Source organism: Bufo gargarizans, chromosome 10 (genome assembly GCF_014858855.1).
Source record: "Bufo gargarizans isolate SCDJY-AF-19 chromosome 10, ASM1485885v1, whole genome shotgun sequence".
Classification (NCBI taxonomy): Eukaryota; Metazoa; Chordata; class Amphibia; order Anura; family Bufonidae; genus Bufo; species Bufo gargarizans.
In genome coordinates this window covers 9127227-9139686 of record NC_058089.1, presented here as the reverse complement: position 1 = coordinate 9139686, position 12460 = coordinate 9127227, and the positions used below count along the sequence as shown (strand labels likewise).

Here is a 12460-nt window from a genome sequence, read left to right as displayed (position 1 = left end):
AATGTTATTACATTTTATCATATTTTTGGATTTTGGGAAATCTTTTATTTTCACCCTCAGAATAATTATAATATAAATTGTAATTGTGCTAGAAATTTGTCCAAAATCAAACTTATTGACCTTCTAATCCTTATTAACCTCCTACAGTGATAATAATGACATATTTCTATATATTTTACTATTTTTCCTTTCCTCCTGCAGCTGTCAGTCCTGCAACTGCTCGTTCTCCTCCTCCAGACTGAAAGGGGGAGGGAGGGTGCTGCTCCAGATGCTCATATCTTTGGTTTGGTAGCAGCTAGAGATATTGTTTGACAGCTGGTATTCCAAGCTTTCAAACAATACTAGAATGACAGCATTATCTTCATTATATGGGAAGATATTACTGTTAGAAATTGAAATGCAGTGAATGTTTAAAGTAGTAGATAACTAGTGCGTTATCATTTGGCAATCATGCCTGCCTCATACACAGTGTGATCTAGACTTCTCCCTAAACACCTATGTTCAGACTTGTCTAGATGTGGTTGGTACATGTGCAGTGTGATCCCTTTTGAAATCTCACTGCCTTATGGTTGTTTTAGATAGCGCTGTCAAGCTATGAAAAGGTATGCAGTGTGCAGGGGCGTAGCTATAGGGGGTGCAGAGGTAGCAGTCGCTACTGGTCCCAGGAGCCTGAGGGGGCCCAAAGACCCTTGTACCACATAAGAAGACACTGGTATTATAGATTATACAGTGCATGCAGGTTTTTTTGCCTCAGGCAGCATGAAGGCTATGTGCTTTCCTGACCCGGGCCACAAAATACTGAGGTAAGGGGGGTCCAAGCTGAACTCTAGCACCAGAGCCCATAAGCCTTTAGCTAAGCCCCTGGCGGAATGACAAGCTATGTTAGGCTACTTTCACATTAGCGTTTTTTGCGGATCTGTCATGGATCTTCAAAAACGCTTCCGTTACAATAATACAACCGCATGTATCAGTCATGAACGGATCCAGTTGTACAGTGTTCATTTTAGGACATGGTCAGATATCATAGTCAAGTATCAAAATAATGCCAATGTAACACCTGACCCTGACTCTGACACCTGACTCTGACATCTGACTCTGACCCTGACACCTGACACCTGACACCTGACCCCTGACCCTGACACCTGACTCTGACATCTGACACCTGACTCTCATATCTGAGTTTGACTTATGCTCTTCATAGGTCAGGGTCAAAGTGAGAAGGAGTTATAGATGAACTATGTATTTTTCTGCTAAATCACACTGTCTATTGCTGAGCTGATAACTCTGTGCCAGGCAAGCTGGTAGCTCAGTGGTAATGCTGCTGCCCCATGTCCAGGCTTTCTGAGTTCAAAGCCCCTCTCAGCCTCCCAAAAATGTTTACATTTTATTATGCGCTAGATAAGAGGCAAATTTAAATGATGTGTGACGCTGATATCTGACGTCCTTCAGTTGTCAGTATCACAAAACATTTTAGCTTTACTGTGGTTTTGTATTCTACATCACATAGATGAACAAAAATCACAAGTTACACAAGGCAAGCTAGTAGCTCAGTGGGAATGCTGCTGCCCCATGTCCAGGCTTTCTGAGTTCAAAGACCCTTTCAGCCTTAAAAAAATGTTTACATTTTATTATGCCCTAGAAAAGAGGCAAATTTAAATCATGTGTTGACGCTGATGTGTGACGCTGATGTGTCACTTCCTTCAGTCGTCAGTATCACAAAACATTTTAGGTTTACTGTGGTTTTTGCTATACTACATCTCATAGATCAAAACAAAATCTGCATCTTTGCTGTCTAGAGCTATATTTCAGTGGTAAGACACTTGCTTTGCATGTAGTGTTCATGGGTTCAAAACCTGTTTCAGGCTTTAAATAAAATTAATATTTTATATTTTATTGAGCTCTAGATCAGAGACAAATTCAAGTGGTGTGTGATGTAAGTAGTCCTTTTTATTTTATTAAGAGTACATGTGCAGCACTATAGTAAAGGGGGCCCTGTATACAGAGCTGTATCCTGGATTATACATATCTACTGTATATATGTGTATTATACACACAGTGTGCTATAGCTTCACCACACTGAGATTTGCTCAGAAAGCTGATATACATATTACTGCTTTATCCACGGACACAATATATGATCATACAGATGGCAGTACTATGTGATAGCTTCTAAGTATAGAAAACCATGTGGTAATGTTATAGCTTGGAGGTTACATTAATGGCTTTGCTTGTTGAAGTCCCCAGAAAGACATATGTATTTTTTCTTTAATAGCATATACCAGTGATGGCGAACCTATGGCACGGGTGCCAGAGGCGGCACTCTGAGCCCTCTCTGTGGGCACCCACGCCCTGGAAAAAGTCTATGGTTAGACTCTTCCTTCCATTCATCAGCGCAGGGCACACTTTGAAAGAACAGGCAGCGCACTGAATGTAGGCAGGCTATTATATCTAAATGATAAAGTACATGGAAAATATACTGTACTGGACTGTAGTATTCAGGGTAAATTGCTGTGTTGGCACTTTGCGATAAATAAGTGGGTTTTGGGTTACAGTTTGGGCACTCGGTCTCTAAAAGGTTCACCATCACTGGCATATACTATAATAAATAATATGTCATTAACCCATAGGATACCAGTGCTGTACATGTATGTCGCTGGAAACACTGTCACAAATCCCAGCGCCATACAGGTACAGCGCTCTGATCGGGCGGCACAGGAGCTACTCCCTCCCGATCAGCTGCAGGGGTCCGGCAGGCACTAATAGTTGGACCCCTGCTGTATGCACCGGCATCGGTGAAAACCCTGATGCCGGCTCATTAACCCTTGCACTGCCGCGGTCAGCGCTGACGGCTGCATGTGCGGTATCCCCGTGGTGCTGTGATGTCAGCCTGCTGTCTAGCTCTGTCAGTCAATGGGGGAGGGGTGTGTGTGCAGAGCACAGGGTGTTATAGAGCATTAGAGAATAGGGTTGCCACCCGTACGGGAATGACCCGGACAGTCCGGGTTTGCAATCCTGTGCCCGGGTACAAGCCTTTCTCAGACCCAGGCACAGAATCAGCTGTGAATGATGGCGGCGGCGGCTGGGCACAGGGAGATGAGCGCTTCCATTGTGTAAGCGCTCATCGCCATAGTCATCTGTATCGCCGTCCTCAGGACAGCGATATAGACGGCTGTGCTGCGGCAGGGGAGGGAGAAGCGTCTCTCTCTCCTGTTCCTCTATTAGGCTGCAGGCACAAGGCCCGCAGCCTATCAGAGGCCGGTGCAGGCGGCGCGATGACGTCATCACACCGCCTGAGCCGTACAGCGCGGGACACAGGCTGGGAAGAGGCCTGCATCGCATCGTTGGAGGTAAGTAAAAGGTTTTTTGTTATTTTTTTAGAGAAGAGAGGTACCTGAAATTGGCACATATGGGGGAAGGAGTGGAAAGAGGCACCTTATACTGGCACATATTGGGGAGGAGGAGAAATGAGGCACTTGAAACTGGCACATATGGGGGAAGGGGGGGAGAGACACCTTATACTGCCACATATTTGGGTGGGGGGGGGAAGAGGCACTTGAAATTGGCACATATAGGGGAAGGGGTGGAAAGAGGCACCTTATACTGGCACATATTGAGGGGGGAATGAGGCACTTGAAACTGCAATATATGGGGGGAAGGGGGGAAAGAGGCACCTTATACTGGCACATATTGGTGGGGAGAAATGAGGCACTTGATACTGGCACATATAAGGGAAGGGGGGAAGAGGCACATATTGGGGGAGAAAAGATGCACTTCTTACTGACACATGGGGGCATCTATGGGGGCACTTCTTACTGGCACATTATTTGGGGGCTTCTACTGAGGCCACAAAGCAGGGGTATTTTACATGGGGGGGCTATGTGTGTTACTAGTATTATCAGGGGGTTAATCTGTTTATGCAGTATAGTATTGGGGAGCACAGCGGCACAGTATTGGGGTAGTTAGATGATTTGTCCAGAAGATGGGAGGATGATGGAAAAGTAGTAAACTAAGATCTTTTTTTTGTTGTTGTCAAACTGCAGAGACGAAAAATGGGTAGTCTGGTCTGAAGATCTGAAAGGAGAAGATGAGGAAAGAACATCTACATCAAAGGAGACGTCACTGGATGTAAGAGGTATGGGGTGCTGTATTTCTGTAGTGACGGGATCAGGGGCGTAATGATCGTGGTGCGACAGCAACCAGGGGTGGAGGCGGGACATGGGTGTGGCTGGAGGCGGGACATGGGTGGGGCCTGAAAGGGGCCCTCCCTCCCTTCTGTTCGGGTTTGGCTTAGAGAAAAGATGGAAACCCTAAACGCCATGCGCAAAACCCCTAGCATGGTACAAAGAAGTTGCGGTCTACTTGGTGCAGGTTGCCATGTACAACTCTTTTGTGCTGTCCCGGAGCGCTGGCAGCACAGGGACATTCCTCCAGTTCTATAAGGGCAGTCCTCAAGGCCATAATCTTTTCTGACCGGGAAAGAGCAGGCCGGAGTACCTCAGGAACTGGAGGCGCCCGGATCGTCCCGGCCAACACTTTCCAGGTATGGTTCCCCCATACTGGAAAGAAGGGTTGGTCCCAAAAAAAAAAGTGCAGCATGTGTAACAGGAGGGGGTAACGAAAGGACACCACCACTCAGTGTGAAACGTGTCCCGATCATCCGGGCCTCTGTATTGACGGTTGCTTCAGGGAGTACCACACTTACATGGAGTACTAAATTTATAATTCCCTTCCCCCATTTTAATTTATTTCTCCACAGTCTTCACAGGAATAGCTGCAAAGTGGAGGAGAAAATTCTAAATCTCCTTTTTTTACACTAACATGTAGCCCCTTTTATTTCATTTGTACAAGGGGTAATAGGAGAAAAAGCGCCCCAAAATTTGTAGCCCAATTTTTCCGGAGTAAGGACATACCCCATATGTGGACGTAAAGTGCTCTGCGGGCAAACTACATGGCTCAGAAGAGAAGGAGCGCCATTGGGATTTTGGTTGTCCAAAATCCCAATATCGCTCTTTCTCTTCTGAGCCGTGTACTCACCCGCAGATCATATTACGTCCACATATGAGGTATTTTCTGACTCGGGAGAAATTGGGCTATAAACTGTTGGGCAAACAAGTTTGTTTGCTCCACCATCAGATTCACAAATTGTTCACTGGAAAAAACAAAAAATGTCATATTTAGTGAAGCCCACTGTGCGAATCTGGATTCCTGGTTGGCCAACAAAGTCAGGAATCAAGGGCTAAAAATCCTCTGGGGTACTCCAGCCAAGTTCACCGGTAGAGGGCTCAGGTGAACTTTCCGGGTGGGCCGGAAAACTAGTACGAGCCCCAGGGCTGCTCATACTAGTGTGGGCCACAGGGTTCCTGGCACGGGGGGTTTCTGGCTCCGCCTGGCGGCGTCTCCGCCGCCTTGGAGCTCATCATCATCACTAGATGATGAGGAGAACGAGGATGACAACAGGAAAGTGGGGTCATCCTCGTCCTCACTGGGGCTCTCGGAGTCGGAGAGCAGCTGGACGTACGCCTCCTCGGCCGAGAACATCCGGCGGGCCATCTTAGAACGCTAAAGGGGAGTGTGTGTGTGTGTAAAACTTTATTTAGTGTGTGTGTGTAGGGGGGGGGGGGGGGCGGTGTGTGTTTATGTATACCCTACCCTAACCCACCCTAACCTAACAGAATCCCCCAAAAATTGCTCACAGCCCAAAAACTCACTGATCAGCAGTGGGGTGGGCGATGCGCTGACAGTGGCCAGGCGCTCTTTTACAGCTAAGAGTGCCGGCCACAGTCAGCGCACCTACAAAAAGAAAAAAAATGCACTTGCGCCCCAAAATATGTGGGTGGGAGGAAAGCTGCAGCACCCCTGGGGGGACGGGGGTCACACAAGTTGCTGTGGACCCCAGACACCCTCAGATCCGGGTGCTGCACACAAAAATTTACTTTTTTTTTTTCCCACTACCCCTACCTTACCAAAAGCTCTCCCTAAATGTTTATATGTCAGATGGCACTTTATGTAGTCTCAGGGGCCACGGATGGCGGAGGATCGTGTGGGATGCAGATGGACCGACACAGGGCTCCTCTGTCCTTACTCACACAGAAGTCTGTGGGCGGGGAGACTGGAGCTCCAGGATGTTATCTCCAGGTCAGTCCCTCCAACCAATCACAGGTGATCCTCACCCTCATCCTCCGTCACTGCCACCTCACAGGATCTACGGAGGGTGATTGGTGGTGTATATTACACCACTGATCACCCTACTATTCCGGGTCACCGGAGACCTGAATAACCTGGAAATGCTGCAAACCGCAGGTCTGAATTGACCTGCGGTTAGCAGCGATCGCCGATATAGGGGAGGATGGTCACAGGACCCCCCCTCGGCATTGTCACAGGGTGCCTTCTGAATGATTTCAGCAGGCACACCGTTCGTAACACTGACCCGCCGCACAGCGGTGATCGGAAATACACAGGTACGCCCTGTGTCCATAAGAGGCTAAAGAGGCTCTGTCGCCAGAATCAACCCTATTAGACCATACGTACTGCCTGGTAGGGCTCATTATGCTGATTATGTATGATAAATAGCTGCAGAGATATCTGTGTTTTTATTCATATGCAAATAAACAATTTGAGCCCTCAGAGGCGGGGCTTAATATTCTGAGCAATGCTCTATCTATAACACCCTGTGCTCTGCACACACACCCCTCCCCCATTGACTGACAGAGCTAGACAGCAGGCTGACATCACAGCACCACGGGGATACCGCACATGCAGCCGTCAGCGCTGACCGCGGCAGTGCAAGGGTTAATGAGCCGGCATCAGGGTTTTCACCGATGCCGGTGCATACAGCAGGGGTCCAACTATTAGTGCCTGCCGGACCCCTGCAGCTGATCGGGAGGGAGTAGCTCCTGTGCCGCCCGATCAGAGCGCTGTACCTGTATGGCACTGGGATTTGTGACCGTGTTTCCAGCGACATACATGTACAGCGCTGGTATCCTATGGGTTAATGACATATTATTTATTATAGTATATGCTATTAAAGAAAAAATACATATGTCTTTCTGGGGACTTCAACAAGCAAAGCCATTAATGTAACCTCCAAGCTATGACATTACCACATGGTTTTCTATACTAAGAAGCTATCACATAGTACTGCCATCTGTATGACCATATATTGTGTCTGTGGATAAAGCAGTAATATGTATATCAGCTTTCTGAGCAAATCTCAGTGTGGTGAAGCTATAGCACACTGTGTGTATAATACACATATATACAGTAGATATGTAAAATCCAGGATACAGCTCTGTATACAGGGCACCCTTTACTATAGTGCTGCCCATGTACTCTTAATAAAATAAAAAAGGACTACTTACATCACACAGCACTGGAATTTGTCTCTGATCTAGAGCTCAATAAAATATTAAATATTAATTTTATTTAAAGCCTGAAACAGGTTTTGAACCCATGAACACTACATGCAAAGCAAGTGTCTTACCACTGAGCTATAGCTCTAGACAGCAAAGATGGGGATTTTTTTTTGATCTATGAGATGTAGTATAGCAAAAACCACAGTAAACCTAAAATGTTTTGTGATACTGACGACTGAAGGAAGTGACACATCAGCGTCAACACATGATTTAAATTTGCCTCTTATCTAGGGCATAATAAAATGTAAACATGTTTTGAAGGCTGAAAGGGTCTTTGAACTCAGAAAGCCTGGACATGGGGCAGCAGCATTCCCACTGAGCTACTAGCTTGCCTTGTGTAGCTTGTGATTTTTGTTCATCTATGTGATGTAGAATACAAAACCATAGTAAAGCTAAAATGTTTTGTGATACTGACAACTGAAGGACGTCAGATATCAGCGTCACACATCATTTAAATTTGCCTCTTATCTAGCGCATAATAAAATGTAAACATTTTTGGGAGGCTGAGAGGGGCTTTTAACTCAGAAAGCCTGGACATGGGGCAGCAGCATTACCACTGAGCTACCAGCTTGCCTGGCACAGAGTTATCAGCTCAGCAATAGACAGTGTGATTTAGCAGACAAATACATAGTTTATCTATAACTCCTTCTCACTTTGACCCTGACCTATGAAGAGCATAAGTCAAACTCAGATATGAGAGTCAGGGTCAGGTGTCAGGGTCAGGTGTTACATTGGCATTATTTTGATACTTGACTATGATATCTGACCATGTCCTAAAATGAACACTGTACAGTTAGTTGTATTATGTCTTCTATAGCCATGACGGATCCGTCATGAGCACCATTGAAAGTCAATGGGGGACAGATCCATTTTCTATTGTGTCAGAGAAAAATTATCCATCCCCATTGACTTACATTGTGTGTCAGGACGGATCAGTCTTGCTCCGCAAGTCCGCGATGGGGACGCAACCAAATGGAGCGGAATGCATTTTGGTGCATTCCGTTTTGTTCAGTTTTGTCCCCATGACGGATCTCAATAGCGGAATTGAAAACGCTAATGTGAAAGTAGCCTTACTCACACTATGAATCCTTTATCTTACCCCAGCACATTTGTAGCAATTCTTATCTTGATAATAGTGGGTATCTGGGAATTTGATATCGATGGCCAATCCTCAGGATGGGTCAGCAATATCAGATCGATGGGGTCTGACTCCTTGCACCCCTGCTGATCAGCTGTTTGATGAGGCCGCTGTGATTACCAGAGCTCCGGTCATCGCTGCACTCCCTTCACTGCTTACCTAGCGCAGTGCTGTACATTGAATAGCAGTTGTGCTTGGTGTTACAGCTCAGTACCATTCACTTCAATAGGGCTGAGCTGTGCCTAGGTACGTGACTGATGTATGTACAGTGACATCACATGGCCTAGGAAGTGGAAAAAGTGCTCATTGAGAGCCACAGCCTCTTCACACAGCTGATTAAGTTGGACCCCTACCAATCTGATATTGGTGATCTATCCTGAGGATAGACCATTAATATTAAACCCCTTTAAACACGTTAAATACACAACTACTGTGGCTTTTTTGACATGATATCACAGTCAAGTTGGAAACTGCTCCATCTGTAGATTGGTTAAGGATTATAAACCAAACATTGGAGGAAAAGTATTTTAAACCAAGTATTTATTTTTATTTTTTATGACAACTACTGTATATTGTGAAATAAGGCCCCATTCACACGTCCGCAATTTCGTTCCACATTTTGCGGTACGGAATTGCGGACCCATTCATTTGTATGGGGCCGCACGATGTGCTGCCCGGATACGGAGTTGCGGACCCGCACTTCCGGGTCCGCAATTCCGTTCCTAAAAAAAATAGAACATGCCCTATTCTTGTCCGCAATTGCGGACAAGAATAGGCATAATCTATTAATGTCGGCGACGTGCGGTCTGCAAAATGCGGAACGCACATTGCCGGTGTCAGTGTTTTGCGGATCCATGGATCCGCAAAACACGTTACGGACGTGTGAATGGGGCCTAAATCCTTTTGAAGACTCCCAACTTCATAGATATTTAGCAAGTAATGCTACTTAGGTATAACCATAGTGGTTATATCGTTTTATGAGGAATTGTGGAGTGTAGATAGTATATAATATACCATGCAATTAATCTTTTCTATTAATATTTTCTATCTTTTCCAGCACCATCTAACCAGAACATTGTGGTAGCTAAAAGCAACAATCCTACCTATTACTCTTTTCCGTTAACTTTTGATGAGTTTGATTCTAAAAACGGAACTATTAAAGCGTATGCTCTGATTGTATCAAGTGTGAATGGTAAAATATCCAAATTAAAAGCATTCAGTGTTCTTTTTTTAAAGAAAGACTTTAGGGAGCAAATGGATTTAAATTTAGTTCCACACCCAAACTGTGTGTTTTAGTCTTAGGCTTATGAGGGGTGGAATGAACTTTGTATTTTTGTGGTTTATTTTTTAGGGCAAACATGTTAAAATTACCATAAAATCATCTTAATGCTCCGGGCTATGAGTCTGGCTTGTTAATGGGCGGTTGGTTATCACCCGTTTGTTGCCTTTCTGCACCTGACTCACAAGGGTTTATGTATTAGCGCATTTACAGAGGCATGTGTTAATTAGTCATTATACTGACTTGGAGATTGGCCTACAAATCTTCAAATAAACACATTACCAGCAGGGTATACAGCTATAGTTTATGCAATGGGATCTGTCACAAATCCTCTTAATGTACACCTCTGACATACACTAGAAGTGAAATATCAATGGCACAAATGGGGCACTCTGCAGGTACTGGGGTTTGAGTGTGGGGTGTTTCTGCTGGCACTATTGTGTATAGTGATAATTGATGACACGGTTTATTAGGATCACTATGCTGGCATCTACAGGAAGCATTGTACTGGCTGTGATGGTGGGATCACCGACTATTATGGACATGTTAACTATGTATGGTACCATTATACCATATATTTGTACTGTATGGTGACATTACTTGTGTAAAATATAGGTGCAGACTGCATGCCTTGTAAATTGTAATGCCATTTTCTTTACATAGATCCCCTCTTTGATTAAACAACTATTCACAGAGCATGACATAGTACATAGTATATGTGACCCTTTTACAACTATTTTCTGCTTCATCTTAAGGTGATGGACCATCTGCAAATGATCTGGTAAAGACCTATAGTGATTTCAAGAGTAAGAGCACCAATGCATATGTAGCATATATCATAAAGGACGAAAAGTTACAGAGGTTGAGTCGAGCAGCTACTAGAACAGCGACTATCGGAGATGGCTCTGGCGAATTACAGCCTTATCAAAATGGACCTCTGGAGCCTGCATCATCATACTGGTAAATGCACATTTGGGCATAGTGTTACCCAATGGCTTAAATGTTTTTTTAGGTTTTTTTTGCTACTTTAATACCTATTACCTTGACCAATTAAATGATTGACTTTTTTTACCCAAATACACAGCCTAACATTTAGACACTAGAATGGGGCTGAGCTTCATTGAGCAGAAGTACCAGGCACTGCCACTACACCAAGTATAACTCTGTGCCTGTTGTCCAATGTAGGGTCATGTGCTCTGTCCCTTTAATCAGGTGTTTAGTGGGGTGTCAGGAGTTGGATCCCCACAAATCTGATAATGATGAGCAAATTCCTGTTTGCAGAGAGATTTACTGATAAATGCTGATGGTATAGAAAGCAGTTTAGTAACAAATAAGGCCCAATTCACACTTTTGCTTTGTTTCCTATCTCTTTAGAAAACATTTTTATTATTTTCTATGGGCCAAATGTATACTTTAATAAATGTGTGTAAAGGGGGCTTGAATCTTTTAGTAGTCTACGAGCAACAATATATATTTGCAGCACATTATCTATTTCTATAGCTATTCAAAATGCATCATTACAAAATAGTAAAACGTGTTCTAAGAGTTATTAAAGGCGAAGCCGCTTGATTTTCTGATAGCAGTACAATGTGCACTCTCCACTGATAGCAATCTAACAGCTAAATGATATATAAAAATCTAATGTGGCAGTGCACCACTTACCTTTTAACAAAAGTTTACTAACCAGTCCATTTTATGTTCCAGAAAAACAAAAAACAAGCGATAAAGTAATTATTTATTGATTAGTAATTATCTTGATCGTTTTTTGAAATCTCCTCCTAGGGTTGGCGTTGCAGGTTTTACTTCATATGTAGTTGATGAAAGTGGGAGGATTATGCCCAGCAAATGTTTATTTGCAATTTCTAATTACTATGGGCCTTTCCAGACAACAGTGAATCAAGGTAAGTGTCATGGAGTAGTGGTTACTATTAAATGGCAAACTACAGATGTAGCAGACACCAAACTAACAACAGGTGTTATGTTGCTCTATGATCTATTAAGTAGTGCAACATTTAAATACTAAGTATATTAACAGCACTACGTAATTGGCACACCCTTGAATAGGAATTAAGCTGCTGTAACCCAGCATGGCCACCACACTTTGAACAGGGCTGTGCTTCCAGCTCCAAGCCATAGTTCCAGTGCCGGAGGCTGCAGCAAACAGCTGGTAGGTGGGGGTACTGCATGTCAGACCCCCTACTGATTGAATATTGATGACTTGTCCTGAGTATAGGTCATCAGTATCAGGGGCCCAGTGAAACTCATTTAACATGACTCTAAACATGCAGCCTAACTATGTACAAAATGGATAAAAGCTGTCCTGGTCATCTGATGGATGCACATGTGCACAGCTCATTGCAAGATACAGATGACTGTACTGTAAAGTACTAAATGCCTGTGTGATTCTAACACGAACAGGACAGATTTACCTCCTCTGCACAGAAACAGTCTGTTTTTTAGCGCCTATTAACAAAATGACAGAATATTTTTTGAACCCTTTGGTATTATAGTCTGCCTAAAAGACGCATTATTGCAGTATGCTGTTTCTAACAAATCCACTGTACTCTGTACAAAATTGTACTGTTTTAGACTTCTTTCACACTAACATTATGAATTCCAGCAGGCTGTCTG

At 44.1% G+C, this 12460-nt stretch overlaps 1 protein-coding gene across 1 annotated transcript in view; it reads left to right on the top strand.

Moving 5' to 3' along the window:
* Nucleotides 1–12460, top strand: part of LOC122920742 (tenascin-X-like) — a 132057-nt gene that overhangs the window by 94430 nt on the left and 25167 nt on the right. The window contains exons 38-40 of the mRNA XM_044270456.1: nucleotides 9608–9742; nucleotides 10585–10789; nucleotides 11612–11730. Of these exons, the coding sequence (XP_044126391.1) occupies nucleotides 9608–9742; nucleotides 10585–10789; nucleotides 11612–11730 (459 nt within the window). The remainder of the gene's footprint in view (nucleotides 1–9607; nucleotides 9743–10584; nucleotides 10790–11611; nucleotides 11731–12460) is intronic.